The sequence below is a fragment of the Suillus fuscotomentosus genome (assembly GCF_016647785.1).
Source record: "Suillus fuscotomentosus strain FC203 chromosome Unknown F5891scaffold_65, whole genome shotgun sequence".
NCBI classification, from domain to species: domain Eukaryota; kingdom Fungi; phylum Basidiomycota; class Agaricomycetes; order Boletales; family Suillaceae; genus Suillus; species Suillus fuscotomentosus.
The window spans coordinates 171,883-188,395 of record NW_024539577.1 but is presented as its reverse complement, the minus strand read 5'-3'; the positions used below and the strand labels follow the sequence as shown (position 1 = coordinate 188,395).

General features: G+C 48.8%; 7 protein-coding genes across 7 annotated transcripts; 4 read left to right on the top strand and 3 right to left on the bottom strand.

The window, feature by feature from the left end:
* Positions 1-283: 283 nt before the first annotated feature.
* Positions 284-3,681, top strand: F5891DRAFT_1194079 (uncharacterized protein; the record flags this gene model as incomplete). The annotated part of the gene is made up of 8 exons (XM_041367878.1): positions 284-1,431; positions 1,489-2,240; positions 2,289-2,384; positions 2,446-2,707; positions 2,766-2,901; positions 2,964-3,142; positions 3,180-3,472; positions 3,530-3,681. The coding sequence occupies 8 exons, from the start codon at positions 284-286 to the stop codon at positions 3,679-3,681; spliced, it is 3,018 nt and encodes a 1,005-aa protein (XP_041221130.1).
* A 305-nt stretch (positions 3,682-3,986) lies between these two features.
* On the bottom strand, positions 3,987-5,559 carry F5891DRAFT_662661 (restriction endonuclease type II-like protein; the record flags this gene model as incomplete). The annotated part of the gene is made up of 7 exons (XM_041372686.1): positions 3,987-4,673; positions 4,727-4,898; positions 4,955-4,995; positions 5,048-5,083; positions 5,135-5,234; positions 5,296-5,399; positions 5,452-5,559. The coding sequence occupies 7 exons, from the start codon at positions 5,554-5,556 to the stop codon at positions 4,176-4,178; spliced, it is 1,056 nt and encodes a 351-aa protein (XP_041221129.1). The 3' UTR covers positions 3,987-4,175.
* A 205-nt stretch (positions 5,560-5,764) lies between these two features.
* On the top strand, positions 5,765-9,508 carry F5891DRAFT_1194077 (carbohydrate esterase family 9 protein; the record flags this gene model as incomplete). The annotated part of the gene is made up of 18 exons (XM_041367877.1): positions 5,765-6,228; positions 6,282-6,361; positions 6,415-6,537; positions 6,587-6,719; positions 6,771-6,793; positions 6,847-6,898; positions 6,955-7,096; positions 7,159-7,206; positions 7,267-7,354; positions 7,406-7,524; positions 7,582-7,735; positions 7,790-7,801; positions 7,855-8,263; positions 8,318-8,491; positions 8,552-8,807; positions 8,865-9,085; positions 9,134-9,257; positions 9,308-9,508. The coding sequence occupies 18 exons, from the start codon at positions 5,765-5,767 to the stop codon at positions 9,506-9,508; spliced, it is 2,823 nt and encodes a 940-aa protein (XP_041221128.1).
* A 92-nt stretch (positions 9,509-9,600) lies between these two features.
* On the bottom strand, positions 9,601-12,430 carry F5891DRAFT_1165873 (histone deacetylase clr3; the record flags this gene model as incomplete). Its single annotated transcript, XM_041365405.1, has 16 exons — positions 9,601-9,689; positions 9,741-9,828; positions 9,877-9,983; positions 10,036-10,115; positions 10,166-10,233; positions 10,283-10,381; positions 10,432-10,498; positions 10,548-10,595; positions 10,644-10,755; positions 10,813-10,842; positions 10,897-11,086; positions 11,151-11,278; positions 11,326-11,438; positions 11,484-11,622; positions 11,779-12,021; positions 12,109-12,430. The coding sequence occupies 16 exons, from the start codon at positions 12,428-12,430 to the stop codon at positions 9,601-9,603; spliced, it is 1,923 nt and encodes a 640-aa protein (XP_041221127.1).
* Positions 12,431-12,632: 202 nt separating this feature from the next.
* F5891DRAFT_1057994 (uncharacterized protein) lies at positions 12,633-14,541 on the top strand. The gene is made up of 6 exons (XM_041362771.1): positions 12,633-12,743; positions 12,793-12,900; positions 12,971-13,139; positions 13,196-13,283; positions 13,346-13,602; positions 13,660-14,541. The coding sequence occupies exons 3-6, from the start codon at positions 12,995-12,997 to the stop codon at positions 14,361-14,363; spliced, it is 1,194 nt and encodes a 397-aa protein (XP_041221126.1). The 5' UTR covers positions 12,633-12,743; positions 12,793-12,900; positions 12,971-12,994; the 3' UTR covers positions 14,364-14,541.
* Positions 14,537-15,889, top strand: F5891DRAFT_1057992 (uncharacterized protein; the record flags this gene model as incomplete). The annotated part of the gene is made up of 4 exons (XM_041362770.1): positions 14,537-14,686; positions 14,742-14,985; positions 15,043-15,631; positions 15,688-15,889. Coding segments are annotated over exons 1-3 (761 nt in total), but the record flags the coding sequence as incomplete, so codon positions are not given.
* Positions 15,574-15,896, bottom strand: F5891DRAFT_662427 (uncharacterized protein). Its single transcript, XM_041372685.1, has one exon. It carries the CDS (start codon positions 15,862-15,864, stop codon positions 15,628-15,630), a length of 237 nt encoding a protein of 78 aa, XP_041221124.1. The 5' UTR covers positions 15,865-15,896; the 3' UTR covers positions 15,574-15,627.
* Between the last annotated feature and the right edge of the window lie 617 nt (positions 15,897-16,513).

Genomic DNA, 16,513 nt, shown 5'->3' with positions numbered 1-16,513 from the left:
GCAAGCTGGAGCCCCATCAGTACACAGTCCCGAGTGATATATTGACATTTCGCACTACTGGACTGTAGGAACCTTGAGGTCTCTCAGGTTCGAGCGTTTTGGGCAAAGATACAGCGTCTGCGACACACTAATCGTTATCGCGCATTAATCTCTGAGAGTCTGAGAGTCTCGGCGTGTTCGGGTCCACAATTGAATTGAAAGAAGGTTATAGTTTTGAATGGATCACGTGACCGATACGCATGAGCAATAAACGTTCTTTACAGTTTACCGCGACACAACAACGATGAGCTCAAAAAATTCTTCGAAAAAAGCCGCGAAAGCGAAGATCCCTAATAGAAATTTGAGGGTAACTGACTTTTTTACCCGAAAACCAGCACAAGTGCCGAGTTCGTCGGTTGTGTCGTCGTCTCAGCCTAGTCTAGTCGCGTTGGCCACACGTTCGCGTCAAAGCAACGCTTCAAAGTCATCACCTGAGACATCCATGGCAGTCTCTAACAAACAGACCATAACTACTCCTATGCTCTCCGCTTCGCGCACGTCCACTTCTAGTGGTTCCGGTACTCTTCTTTCCCCACCCCACACAGCATCTAGAACCCGTCCTTCTACTTGTCAAACTCCAAAGGGTCCTACGGCATCGCCTCGTATCACACGCAGCCAAGTAGCACATAACACCCCTAGGAGGGTCTCTCAAAAGCGTCCTCGTTCCCCAGACCAGTATTTCGGCGCTTCTCACCTCCTGAGCGCGTCTTCGTCCGCCAAGGCCAGGTTGCCTCATAAGCGCAAGAAGAAATTCGAGAGCGACTCCGAGGGTGAACGTCCAAGCGGTGTTATCTATGTCCAGAGACCAGGCTCTCCTTTGAAACCATCCATACAAGCCCCTCCACTCACAGGGCCTCACACCCCTTCATCTAGTAAGCTTCTCATACACAGTAGCCAATCTGACGAGATGGAACTCGTCGTCCCTGTACTAGACACTCGCGTTCTCTGTCAAGTCAATGAACAAGTCCACAAATGGCGCCAAACTACTTTGGTATCACCATCCTCATCTGTCGTTAATGACAGTAGCCCCTGTGACTCAAGTGCAACGGACGCAGGCCTGCCGGTACCTGTTACTTCCCCATCAAATGACGACGCGTACTTGCGTTCTATCACGCCCTTGCATAGTGCACCTCCTGAGACGCCCCTTCAACCCTCTGCGTCACTGCCCTCCCCGCCTGACACCGCAGGTGTCCCACAACTTCCTGCCACGCCCGTGTCTGATAAAGCAGGCAAGGCTGTGCAGCTCATTGCAAATATCAAAGCAAAAGCATTTGCCGAAAGCTCCCTGAGCGATGAGGAGAAAACCTACAAGTTCCGCGAGCTCGATGAGAGTAGTGACGATGACCTCGAAAATATGACTCTCATTCCCGATAAGAAGGGCAAGGGCAAGAAGTCTGTCTCATTCCATACACTTCAATGTACCATATTCTGAATCCGAATTCTCTTTAGCTTGCATCTTCCTGTCCTGGATGGTATGGATGGCATATTCGACTCACCGCTATCAAGTGTCCCATCTTCGGCACCCAAACCCCCCACCTCCTACAATTTCCGCAATCGCCGTTCTCCTTCTGCCTCCCCCACGCGCCCCCCTGTTCACACCCACAGGATGTCCCGAACCCAAGTACACACCCGCTCTGGCCGTACAAGCAAGCCTGCACCGCCCCTACGCCTTCCTAGCATCGTCGTCACCAAGAATGCACCTGGACCCTCAAAACTCAAGAAGTCCTTCAATCCGCTTGAAGCGCTCCTTCGCGAGAAAAAGGCCGCGGAGAAGCGCGGGAATGGGAGTGCTGCATTCCTGCGCGCCGAGGACGCTTTGCAGGCCCACATCTATTCGGATGCGGATCTGGAAGATGATCTGAACTTGGCAGATGAGGGTGCCGCATGGCAGGCGATTCAAGAACACGCTCAACGCAAGTCGAGCAGCCCCATTCTTGAACCACTGGAAGATGATGTGTTCATGGGCGAATACGAAACAAAAATTCTTGGCCGTGAGGCAGGCGAAAAGATCGAAAAGATCCTTGTCAGTGACAAGAGCACCGAGAACAAACAGTCGAAGGAAAAAGTTGTGGGTGTGCCGCTCTGGCAGGAGGGCGCGAGTGATGATGAGATGGTTGTCGATGATGAGTGTAATGTGAGCTTTGGGGATGCCAGTAACCATCCCGTATTGGCACTTTTGCAACACTTAATCGGGATCGGAGGTGCGTCCATATATCGAAGCCGGATTTGGAGACTTATCTTCCGGGTAGCTGCCGATCAACTGGCTTTGACTCTGTCTTCAGGAGTGCTTGGCGCTCTAGGTCCTGAGGAGAAATCTCTTGTTATCTCTCCTCTTTTTGCGCTGGGTATGTTTTGCCACTGATCGAATGATTCATGTCTTTGCTTACCCATGTTTTGCGTCTCTAGCCATCAGCGTTGCTGAGTCCCGCCTCTCTGGCGCAGCATACAGTGCTCTGCATAGTTTGTGGAGTGCAACATCCTACACATCTAAATCTACGCTTCGCTTCACCGATATCGCTACTGCACTTGTTAACCTCGGTGCATGTCGCCATGTAGCAAAAGACCTTCGCTGGACTATTCGTGAGGATGTACACCCATTGCGTATTAGTTCTGAAAATCGTTCACGTGTTTTGAGTAAGCTAGTAGCGCTAGTGGGCATTGCTGCTCGGTAGGTATCAATTATTTTTTTCACGGATAATAACGTACTCACGCATGATGATTCACAGAACGGAAAATCTTGTCGCAGAAGATATTCCGAACGTGTTATTGAGCCTCGTGGTTATTGGCCTTGACAGAACCACTTCCAACGAGCTGAGGGCCAACTTGCATCTCGCCATTGACACCATTTGCTGGACCATCAATGTACTCAACTGTGAGTTCGCATTCCAAAAGTCCAACACGTTATTCATCTGAGCATCTTGTAGCACCTTTCCATCCATCAACGACTTCTCAGCCATGCGTCTACGCTTACGCCAGCTAACAAAGCCCATTTTGTTTCGTTCTTTAGTAGCGGCAGTGGCCGCACTCGTCACATCGCACAATGGCTAGCATATGCGCTGTTCCTTCCCAACAGTATGCCCTCTGTACGCATCTCTTCTACCATGTCTGGGTTTTGTTTCACTGACCCACGTGACCCATAGGACTGCGCTCCCTCCCCTCGAGCCGCTCATCCTTCTACTTTCACCTGTACCTGGCTCTGATGAGCTCTTCGACGTAACAAGCGCAAACGCAGACTTCGAGGACCTCAGGCATTACTTCGCTATCATCAGTGTCGCGCTCGCAAACATCGAACCCTACGTCCATGAAGAGAACTTGTCTTCCCAATCGCTTTCTCGTCAACCATTGATAGACGACAGCCCCCGGAAGAGCCAGAAGCCGCTTGCTCCCCTCGAACTACTTCTGCGGGTGTTAGAGGTCACGCAGGGGCGTATTGGTGAGTATTCTTTGTATGTAGTCAGTCTCGCGCAGTATTGACGGTGGTTTTATGCAGTTGACACGCGTGCGGCGCACCTAGATCGCTCACGCACGAAGGCAGAGATGCATCGCCTTCAGATGCGCGTGTATTATCAACGCCAGGCGCTCAAGCCCGCCGCAGGGTGGACAAAGATGGCTACCATCCAGCATTACTTCGGTCCCAAGTAGCTCTCGGAGTGTACCTAAGTCACACATTCTAGGTTTACTCTCCTGTTTTCTTTCTTTTTGCTGTTCTCTTTCCAACATGTTTCGTGCACGCCTCTCTTTTCCACCATGCGACTTCATGTGGAATGTTAACCCTATTCTATACGTATCCACTTCTTCTGCGTAATGCCCCTTGCGTCGTCATGTTTTCCACTCAGGTGATGCTTTCTTTTAACTGTACGTAGCTACCGACAATGCTACTCCGCGTCTCCTTGCCTGCTGCAGTAACATATTATGTCCATTATAGCATGCCTATTGTAGATGAATCTGCTGTCAACCAGCTTTAAATCGTGTATGCTCTGTACCCTCTACCTTCCTTCGTATTTGTAGTCTGCTCTTAATGGCTTCTTTGCGGTTTGTGACACGTCAATTACTCGAATCTTTATCGTATGGGTAATAAAAGCGCATACAAACAATAGTAAGGCCGCATCCACCGCATTTTCCACAACGCATGAGCCTCATTCATCTGAGCCCAATGAACTCCCAGGCTGCCCGAATCCCTTCTTAGCAGCCAGCCGCGGATCCACATACAGGTCATCCGAGTCATCGTTGAGGTCAAGCTCGATATCCCATGCTGGCGACGGCTCACGTGGAAGTGGAGGCCCGGAAGATGCGACAGGCGGAGGAGTATCGAGGTCAAGTTCTATGTCCCACACTGGGCTTGGGCTGCGTTGCGCTGGTTCTTTTCCTTTTCCTTTGCCACTTTGTGCAGGTGCCGAGTCAGATATCGTTTTCGAACCTGAGGCAGCATTAGGTTCTGTCACGTCATTAGACGTAGACACGACCTCGTCGCCAGCGCCCCGTGTGACTTGCGAGCCCACAGAAAATACAGCGCTGGTAGCACGATTTCGAAATGGTTTATCGAAGGCGTCTTTGATGCGACGGACTTTTACGGGGCCAAAGCCTGGTAAGGTCTGAAGGCGATCAGATGGGGCGCGAGCTATGTCGGCGAAGCTCTGGCCCACCAGCTAAGTACGTTTCAAATCCAAATGGTACAGAGATGACACACCCCAAGTGACGAGCGCAACGTCTCGACGTCGGTTTTGTTCACCTTGTTGATGCTGGTGAGCGCGGTGCGGAGGACGGCATCGTAGTCCTTATCCACGCGCTCCTTGATAAGATCTGGTGGCTTGTGCTCAAATTGCTTGAGTGTAGAGATGTACTGCCCTGCTTCTTCGATGCTGCAAAAGTGAAGCGTTCAGTCGTCTGATTAATCACGCGATCTACGAACGAATACCTCCATGCGACGATGATGGTGATGTTATTGATGAGACAGACCTACATGGATTGTTGTGAAGTTGAGAATTGACGGTCATGGGAGGGGGAAGACCTTGGTAAGCTCCCGGATTAGCTCTTGATGCTCGCTCTAGGTGAAGGAATTTAGAGAGCTCTGGGTGGAAGTTCGAGAGTTACCTACAACATCGCACATGATAAGCAAAATCCTGAGATTATATGCATGTCCAAGTTTCTCTATGCGAGTATGAATGTACTCGGGGTGCAAGCGGTGATATTTCAGACTTTATTCCAATGTGAAGGGTGTAATTCAATGACATTAATAAGCAACGCGAGACAGCGCACCTGAGGAAGAGCACGCCGGAAGTACGCCCCACTTGGAAGTCGGGGACAATATCGCCAAATTCTTTGCCAACATTGCGAATGCATTCAAGGACAGGATTCAAGCGCTGAGGTTGTCTACATCAAAATTGAGTCGAAGAAATTGAAAGAGGCACTGACCTGGTTGGGATTTATGATGATATTGTTGCCTGTGCCGGGCTGTACTACGGGAGGTTTAGCTTTTTGGGCAGCAGATCCCCCTGCCGCTGCTGACACGCTCGTCATTCGAACGACTGAAAATCAGTATTACATAATGATCGGATGTCGTAGGACCCGTGACACGCAACCGCGTGCATCCGAGATTCCGTATGACCACAAGGACTGACCTAGTGACTTCCGAGCTAATCTTACTTCGCTATCATCCACTGCAAGCATATAAATATAAGAACTAGCGTCTGTCATTACGTGGCTCTTGTTTATCTCCTTGTTCGAGATGGACAAGCTACCTACTTACTCCGAGTCCCCACCAGTCGACCTTCCGCGGCTGGCAAGATGGAGGCTGAAGCACAGAATGGCATCAATAGCACTCACGTTATGTTTTATATCCGTAGCAAGCTTACTCTTATCTCTGTCCCAGCTTGCGTTTCTGGGAAAACAATCCGTTCAGCTTCCCCTTCATGCTGAGCAGATACTGCAGAAATGCTACATGCTACACGCAAAGCCTGGCCCACCTTCTAATTTTCACCAACGCACCGAGTCAGACCGTTTCGTCCAAGGAACCCACGCGACTCTGATTAGAAATGCGTCCATCTGGACTGGCGATCATGAGATCACGCAGGGGGATATTTTACTCGACAAGGGTATCATCAAATTTGTTGGGCATGCAAGCCCAAGTATGTTCAACAAGTTTAAGGACTTGGTCACATTGGATGCAGGCGGAAGTTGGGTCACACCTGGGTAGGCGCGCACATGATCAAACATATTTCACTCCTCTCTAATCCTATACCCAGGATAGTCGACCTTCATTCCCACCTGGGCGTCGACAGTGCCCCATACCTAAGTGGCGCAGGCGATACTAATTCATTGAAGGGTATTACATCGTCTCACGTTTCAGTAATGCATAAAGATCCATCTTCTTCGCAGGTCCTGTCTTACCCTGGCTCCGCAGCCTTGATGGGCTCAATACCCACGACGACGCCTACAGGCTCAGCATATCTGGTGGCGTAACTACCGCAAATGTTCTCCCTGGCTCTGCTAATGCCATTGGTGCGATCACTTTGATTCCTCTGTACGGTGCTATTAACATCTCCCACAGGTGGCCAGGCCTTCGTTATCAAGCTTCGTCCCACTGCAGAACGTTCTCCCTCATCTATGCTCCTGGAACCACCCTATACTCTCAATGGCACGCATGTTGATCCGACCTTGCCACCAAGATGGAGACAGATGAAGTGAGTCCTTTTTTTTCTTGAAGCACATGCACTCATCTATTTCAATCGCAGACACGCGTGCGGCGAGAATCCCAGTAAGTTTTTATTCTTCCTTATCTCACATGTCCTTATCAAATACGAATTTGAGGTCGTGTATACGGTAACACGCGTATGGATACTTTTTGGGCTTTTCGACAGGCGTGCGTTTTACAGCCTCTCCTTGGCTTTCTTCCCATGACAACACTCATACACACAGATATGACACTGCTCGGCAAATTAAAGAGCAACAGGACGCGTATTGCACTCGTGCGCTAGCAGGTGAATGGGAAGACCTCGGCGAGTTCCCGGACAACCTACAGTGGGAAGCGCTTGTCGATGTATTGCGCGGGCGTGTCAAGGTATGTTTCGGTGTCTCCTGTTGTGTAAGAGAATATTCTGATATCTCTCTCCTTGATATAAGGTTCACACGCATTGCTATGAGACAGTTGATCTAGATGACTTTGTCCGTGTGCGTAACGTTGAAGTGGGTGTGGTGCTGCTATGGGTGCTGATGAGGTATGAACCATAGCTTACCAACGAATTCCAATTCCCGATCGCTGCATTCCACCATGCCCATGAGACATACCTCGTCCCAGGGACTCTCAAGCAGGCATATGGTATAGTGATCTCGCTTTGCTGACGTCTCGTTGTGTTGATGTGTTTTACAGGCCAGACCCCTGCGGCAGCCTTGTTCGCTACGAATGCCCGGTACAAGCGTGAGGCTTACCGCGGGTCGGAATTCGCTCCGCGTATTCTGGCCGAGAATGGGATCGATGTCGTGATGAAGGTCTGCACATTTGTGTTCCCTCCTCTGACTCCCATCCTGATTTGATATATCGTACAGAGTGACCATCCTGTCCTCAACTCTCGCTTCTTGTTATACGAGGCGCAGCAAGCATACTTGTATGGCCTTCCGGCGAACCTTGCTCTTGCATCTGTGACGTCGACGCCCGCACGTATTATGGGGCAGGACCATCGGATTGGATTCGTGCGTGAAGGTTTGCTGCTATTTTTGCACAATTAAGTACACGCTGACATATTTCCAATACCAGGATATGATGCTGGTCGGTCCACTCACGGCATCTTCATCGGGGATCGTGACTAATTCTAACCACAGATCTTGTCGTTTGGGATAGTCACCCTCTTGCACTAGGTACAACGCCGCAACAAGTCTGGATTGACGGCATCCCCCAACTTTCTGAGCCCGCCGTCGCCTCCAAACCCGTGTCCTTCCAACAGGTTCCACGCGCACCAAACTTCGATCTCGAGGCTGCCGCGGCTATCAAGTATGAAGGACTCCCACCCCTGATGCCGAAAAAGGCAAAAGATTTAGTGGTGTTTGCGAATGTCAGTAGCATTTATGTGCCGGATGGAGTGGGTGGTGTGATGAGTGTGGCTGACATAGGAGAGCGGGGTGTGGTAGCCCTCAGGAAGGGTGTGGTGCAATGCTGGGGTGCTGCAGCTTGTGCGAGCGAATTCGCCTCGCAAGATGTCGAATGGATCGACCTTGAGGGCGGGTCTATCGCGTGCGTTATCACCAACTTTCAACCCTATTCTCCCTTTCACCGTGACTTACGTAGTCCTGGACTTATCTCCTACGGTTCCCCACTTGGTTTGGACGAGATTCAGGGCGAGAGCTCCACGCACGACGGCACTGTTTTCGACCCTCTCACCGGTTCTATCCCAAGCATCCTTGCGGGAAGCGAGCTCATTAAGGCTTCGGATGGTCTCCAGTTTACTGGGCGCGACACGCTGTAAGCCGTCTCTCGAATTGCCGCTATTTCTGCTCTAACTCACATCCACGCTAAATAAAGCCTCGCCTACCGCGCAGGTGTCACTGCAGGTGTTACTGCGCCAAGCTCAGGTGGCCTCATTGCGGGACTGAGTACGGCGTTTAGCACTGGCGCAGCTCACAAACTTGAGGACGGGGCTGTCATCCAAGATGTTGCAGCACTGCATGTGCAAATTGGTCACTCAAAACGGGGACCGAGTGTTAGCACGCAAATTGCAGCGCTAAGGAATATACTGCTGGGTGATAAGAGTAGCACCACACTTGCTGAGGTTGCAAAGGTGCATTTCTATCTGTCTTTCTATGTGTTGTGATGTATCTTGATGTATATCTCATAGGGCACCATACCCCTGGTTGTGCAAGTCCAGAATGCGGATATCATTGCTTCGTTTATCGAGCTGAAGAAAGAGATCCGCACGCGCACCGGGACTGATATTCAGCTTACTATCTCAGGTGCTGCTGAGGCCCACCTTCTTGCCAAGGAACTTGGTGAGGCGGGAGTTGGTGTCATCCTCACACCATCCCGTCCCTTCCCTGATGTCTGGGAGTCAAAGAGGATGTCAGTGATTATACATTATACCGTGTCCACAAACTCATTATCTACCAGATTGCCTGGTCCGCCATTGACCAATGAGAGTGCTATTACCACCCTCCTAGCTCATGGTGTTACTGTTGGTATTGGTACCGCGGAGCAGTGGAGTGCTCGCAACACACGCTTCGACATAGCATGGGTGTGTAGATTCTCTTTCATCAAGTCTCTGGCTCATCGTATGGCTATTAGGCTGCCCTTGAGAGTTTTGACAGGATCTCAAAGGAACAAGCTCTCGCACTTGCGTCAGTCAATCTTGAGAAGCTGTTGGGAGTCAAGCCCTCTGGAACGCTCAGCGATTTGGTCGTAACTCGTGGCGGTACAGTCCTCGACTCCGAAGCGAAAGTCGTCGGCATCATCTCAGCTCGCAGAGGCATCGTCGACCTAATCTAGATAGAGATAGGATAGCAGCAAGATAGCAATACACGGTAAGGATGATACCACGAAGCGCAGCGTGACGCGACTTTGATACTTATGAGAAGTGCTTATCGCGGCTTTCCTACGAGGGACTGTCTGATGTGGTCCTGGATCAAAGGGAGCCCTTTCATAATGAGCTTGATGGGTTTGCTCTCCTCTACGTTGATCAAATCAGATCTAAGCATGGTTGCTTCTAAGAGACACGAACCAATCTGAAGGACCCTGCCATGTCTCTTGAGAATCCTCGCTTCAGGAGCAAATGCTGGGTGCTCTGGATGGACAATTACGAGCGAGTTCTTTGTGGCATGTGAGATATGGCAGCTGCAACGAAACACGATGCAAACCTTGGAATACCATGCTCGGAGTTCATCTGCGTCCTTGGGTATCAACGGGATGTTCATGTTTCCCACAACCTGTATCACCGTATTGACATAGCGAATCATGCCGACCGCTATTGCAGGAGTGAGCTGTCTTCAAGTATGCTTAGAGTACAAGATACGTACGACGGCTCTCCATAAGCTCCATAAGTGCATGACAACCGGGGCCATGTCCAATGAAGATTATGTTCTTCGCTCCCGAAAGCCTGAAGAAAACTTAGCTTTTAAAGTTAGGAAATTCATGGAGATAGCCAACTGTATATAGTTATCCCATAGGTAAGTGAGAACATCCCTTGACCATGACTCTACGTGTTTGTGGCCGCGCTGATAGGCTATATGGTCAATACTATAACATGATCACTAGCATACGTACCGGCAAAGGCGAGGCAAACGGTCTCGGAAAGACATTGACATCAAGCAGAGCATATTTTTCCTTCGTAACCCATGAAATGAGTTCCTTCGAAAAGTCGATCTGGGACAGCATGAGTTGGATAAATGTGCCATTAATGATGGGCAGCTGACTAGGTAAGAGTTCTCCATCTGCACGTCGCACGTAGGCTTTCCGTCTAGTTCTATGCGCAGATTTCCGCTTTAATAAAGTCAGCAAAAAACAACGAGACCACTCGAAAGATGTTCACAATTCATGGACAAATACAATAATTGTAGGATTTTGTAGAAAGTCACTCCTACATTTTGCTCAGTCCAACAAAGTAGTAATAAATCAGACTACGCACGTGCACATAACTTGAGAGCCGAAACGTTCTTCAAACATCTTGGTCATTAATGGAACCTGGAGCATTTGGTATTGCGTATATAGAAAGTGTTGTCTGTGGCCCTTAAGAATTTCTGCAAGGAATCCATGAAACACGAGATACACGACATGGCATGGAAGGAAATGCTTACCTGGGATTGAGAATGATATTTCATCGACCTCTGCGAGTAAGTTTGTATGAGCACTCGACTATTTTCGGATGTGAGGAGACAAACCTTCGCGTGGTTCACATGCCTTGGGGTTCACGCTCTTCCAGTATTTGCTCTGCTCCATAGCGACCTGCCAAACCGTTTCTGTTCCTGCCTCAGATGCAACCATAGGGGGGAGCTCAGGAGGAGCCTCGCCAAGAAGTACGCGAGCAACTGCGAGAGAAGAGTTAGATATGGAATCAAGGTTATAGCCACCCTGTGGAAATTTGAATCGGAAACTCAGAATGTCACAAATTAAGCAGCGTCATCAGTAAACTTACCTCTAAGGCGACGACTAAATTTCCACCGGCGAGCCCCGATAACATGTGTGTCATGTGTGCGTATCCCGCCGGAGAAACAAAACATTCGCCAAGATCATCCCCAACAGCAGCGTCAAAGCCAGCAGAGACTTCGTAATATTAGCCTACGGGTGACGTGAAAAATAAAAGAACACACTAATCACTAGATCTGGAGCAAATTCCATTCCTATTGGCATCACAATTTGTTGGAAGGCATGGATATAATCCGCATCTGTCATGCCCTTCTTCGGCCAAGGTATATTGACAGAGCTGCATTCATCAATATCTGTGAAGCTGGACGGGGTGTTAACTTACTAGCCAAGACCAGCCCCTTCACCACACGATTCAAGGCTACCAAACGGTCCACATGGGTAAAATTGCCCTCGCTCATAGCGATGCAACGAGATGTACAGGACAGAGGGGTCATCATTGAAAGCACGCTGTGTTCCATTACCTACACAAGCATTTGTATGATGAAATCCATTCAGTAATTGACATACCATGATGTACATCCCTTCATAAAGAGTGAGAATACGAATAAAAGAAAGATCTTGAAGACCTACCAATCGAGTATCAAGATCTTTCTGACTGGTGTCAGAAACTGTGTAACTTTTGCAGGCGACAGCGACATTGTTGAAAAAACAAAAACCCATGTGCTCCTCAGGCTCAGCATGGTGGCCGGGGGGTCGTACTATTGCAAAGGTCTTCTTCAGCTCGCCACGAGCCACAGCGAGACATGCCTCAATCACGCCTCCACAACTCAAGCGCGCAGCTCGGGTAGTACCGCTGGTAACGTACAGAGATAGGGACTCATAATAAGCTTCTGATTCAAAAATTTCGGACGGTGTCATTGCTGAAGAAGCAGGTAAATTCTCGAAGTAAGCAATATATCTTATGCGTGAAACACTAGTGCGGATACGATTTACGGGCCGCCACTCACATTGAATTGCAAGGACCTTGTGCCAATGTTCTTGAGAATGGACAAGAAGGGCTTCATCTCGCTTTACAGGTCGAATCGGGATTTGTTTCATTTTCTGCAATAAATTCGCGTCGCGAATTGCCGTTCGAATTCTTGATATTCGTTCTGGCTGCTCCGGATGCTCCCCAGTTGCCGATGAATGGAGCATCATGTCCTGAGAATAGACATAACCGACCGTGAAATGTGGCAGACGGTGCGGCACGGAGGAGGCACGTTGGACAGGGCTCGATGAACGTTGGATGGATACTTGATTTTGGTGATATTCTTCTCCATCCACGTCCATTGAAGTTCCTGCAACTTGTCCGTTCATGGTAAGCTCAGTGCCAGCCGCGCTCGATAGAGCTCGGAGACTTGTTTGAAAGAAGAATGAAAGAGATAAAATCACTGTAGATCCAAAACCTTAGTTTATAGACAAGGAGGGCAAGTGGACAAAGCAAGACCAAACACCAGTGAACCTGCCATACTGTAACCAAAAAGAGGATATGCCTCGTCGGCGAGGCACATGACTGAACTACAAACTACATGTACCATGTGCCATCAGCACCGCTAACCTGATTTTCCGCATCAAGATCCCAGGACTAAGCTAGCGCTATTAGGTGAGTTTTTTTGGCTTGGATGTCACCATAGTGATCACGAACAGCTAAGTCAAATTATCATGATGTATTCTTGCCAGCTACCTCGAGCCCTGCGTAGACCGTACGGTATCCGTTGTGTTTGCTAATGAATTAAGTCCCGCCACGACTACGCTTCAAGGTCAGTACTGTGCTTTATTTCATTCTTGTCCATACACCATCGCCTATTTACTTACAATGTGCCTTCTCAGATCTTGTCAGGCTCCGTTAGCGCCATGGCCTTCAGCCTCAAAAATTACCTGTTGTATTCCCCATATTTTTGTTTCTGCATACCAGTGCGATTGGGATTCGTGCTATTGACTTGTCTGTCCTTCTTGTTTTCGGGTGTGCTATCTGTTTTGGTGTGGTTTGAACTGTCTCGTGCGTGTACTCAGGTCTATCACATTATCATGATATAACACTGACGATGTTGTTAGATTCGTATTCACTGACTAGCAAGGAGAAATATTCCTTTTGGTCTGTGGGTATTGTAGAAACTGTATTGCTTGCTGTGTCCATCATTGGGTGCGTGTCATACATATCTCATATTTTGGACTGATTTTCACTTACTGGTGGCTTTCACATAGGTTCATCGGAGCAGTTGCACGCAAACAACGATTTGTCGGGATCTACGCGTATTTCGTCTATATCCATCTTCTCCTCAATGTCATTGTCGGCATCTACTTCCTCGTTACCATCCGCCAGAGCAACCGACAACAGATAGTTGGGGAATGCTTTGATATGCTCGCCAACAATGCATCTGAACCCAAATGTCAGAGCCTCATGAATGTCCCGACATACGTTTTCATCGTTGTTGTTTCGTTTGTATTGCTTCTTGAATTATGTGCGTCCAACCCATGCCCCTCTGCTCAATACTGATGGGCGTCTATCGTCATTTTAGATGGTGCTCTCATCGCTACTAGATATTTCAACACACTCACAAAGCAGAAGAAGGTCGAGCACAGTCGCAGATTGGGATTATACCATTCAGTTGCCACCATCCCTCGCAGTTATCCTCGTGATCCAAGCAGCATGTCTGATGACATAGAATTGCTTCATCCTCGGGATAGTTCTGGCACCACTTTTTCGTCGCTTGGAGGTCGGTATGATTATGGTGACGACATTCTTGACATAACGCATCCACCTACAAGCTATGAGCCTGTTCCGACACATCACACCAATATGCTTTCCCATAACCAACAGCCATCACAGTCGTCGAGCACTCCCGCCCATCATCAGCAGCCATCCTACTCAAGCGTATACCCTCCAGCCAGTACTCCTTCACCTTCACGAAGCTTCCGTGCACTCCCCCCTCGACCGTCGAGTAGTGTAGTTACTGAAATCCCAGTAACACATATATCACCACAAGTATCAGATCGAACGCCACGTGCGACAGCAACCTCTGACCCCCCGTCGAGCTTCCCGTACGAGAGCTATGATTCATCAACGCATCCGAATGGTGACGTTGATCGACGGTCAACGTATTCTGTTTCTACAAGCGCACATGCAGCATTACTGGAACATGCTTCATTTATGTGGCGAAGATTCTCTCCACCATCTCTAGTTCCAGAGTTACCACCACCATATCGTCAGTCTGAGAGATAGCATGGACTCGATGGAATAATTCCTCGATCTACTTGGACTTTTATTATTGATGCTTTTTATCGCTACGACACAATGTAGTTTTGTTCTATTGCACTTCAATGGACTTTTTAGGCCAATGTATATTTATTTATCTAGACATCCAAATGCTGTTTTGAGGCTGTTGGACAACAGGTCCAAACATCGAGCTTGATGCCAACCTCTAGACTTAACAGCAGAGACAATACTTGGCAGGGGCGAGCATAACGACTATATCTACACGGCGAGACATACTAGATGACATGCACAAGCGTCATGACGCCCAACGCCAGCACATCATCGACTCTGTACGTTTCATGTCTTTCTGAACGTCGTGCATGAAACTCACGCTGGGTCACACAGTTGCATGACCTATTGTTCCACTTGCATGCCGTCTCCTTCTTCCTCGCGCCTTCACTCGTACCACTGGTTACCAGAGCTATGTGTTGTCAAATCCTGTGCTACAAGCCGAGGGATATCGACCCCAAAGTCTCTCTGCGATCGTGGTTCCTGCTCACTTTCTTTCTCAATTTCCCAAGCTTCTGGTTGCATGCACGGGAAGGCACGGTTGAGGGGCGGACGGTCGTGCTGGATTTTGTCGGAATGGGTGCGTTTATTTATTATTTCACTAGCTTTCATTGAAACCATAACAATGATCTCACAGAGTATGCACCATCTAAAATGCACCTCCTTCTACTCGACGTCCTCATCTTGGCTTTCCTATTGCTGTTGGAAACACTCGCGTACGAGACGTCGCTACAGCAATCATCCTCTATCACCTCCGAAGTTCTCCTTCGACACCCTCTCGTCCCCACACCGCCACTCTCATACTCGATCGAGGATGAACAACCGAAACCTTCCCGTAGTCAACGAACATACATAGTAGACCTGCGCCTCGCGCCCCTGATAAATCGCATACGACAGCCGGCTCCAGAGGTAGTAGAGCAGCAACCTATCGAGGCACTTCCACTTCCTAATACCACCAACATCCCCGTGATACCCCTCCGTATTCAGGCATTGATGAGGACGAGAGGGCGTCCATCACAGCCCGAACATGGTTCCACAGCTTCAAATGGACAGGCACAAACTGAGACGGAGCAGAGGTTACCAGGGAGTATGGGAACCGAGGATGTTGACTAGTTTAGTGTATGTATTTTAATGGCATGGCTTTCCACAAGGACCCAAAACTATGTCATCTCCCGGACGTCTCATCTTCGCATGTATTTAACTAGGCATCACCATTTGCGTTTCATCTTAAGAAATAAACAGGGTCAGGAGATACTTTCTTTATCACCACGAGAAGACATACAGCTTCACGCAAACACTGCCCGAACTTTTCAAATTCCTGTTTGCACGAATCTTTGCGAACATCTGTATAAGCAGCAAGTATGCATTTTCCGTATATTGTTGCGTGTGACGAGCATGTGGTAGTCGAATGCAGTGCTAATTGCCTCAGAGGCGTCGTGCTTGTCTTCGCTGTCTGCATAGGCTGGGAGGAGCAGCACCATGACACCTCCGGCAATTTGAATCGCTGATTATATAATCGGCTTTGAATCTGAATGCTGTAAATTATACTTTAAACGGCGAATAGCGGCTTCGGAAAGTACTTCCACTGATCACAGTGCACTGACAGAACCGAATACATGATGCAGCTCTAACCCACACACCACCACTACAAACCACTAAGGGCTTCAAGTCATCCGACACTCAAAAGCGTGGTATACGTCGACAGTCTTTCAAAGTCCTAGTCGTACCGTCGTCGAACCTAAATCTGTCAGCGTCACTATAACATGCTCAAAATTTACCTCCTGGTTTCTTGCGTCTGCGTGCTCATAGTCGCAGTCTTCTATACTTTCTACTGGAACCGCATTATTTCTGGATTTATTAGTCTTCTCCTCCGAATCAAGTACTGGCGACAAGGAGGTTCCAGTATATGGGTACATATCGGTCAGTTTTTCATTGCACTCGACTCATTGGCGCCACTTAAGGTATAACTCAGGATCCATACACCTCTCAATCCTCGCGGGACGCATACTGCTCAAAGACGTCAAATATCATTCCAGCAATATGACCGTCAGAATTGTGACAGCTCAAATATCTTGGAGATATTGGTTGCGTGTCCCAGCTACTGAGGA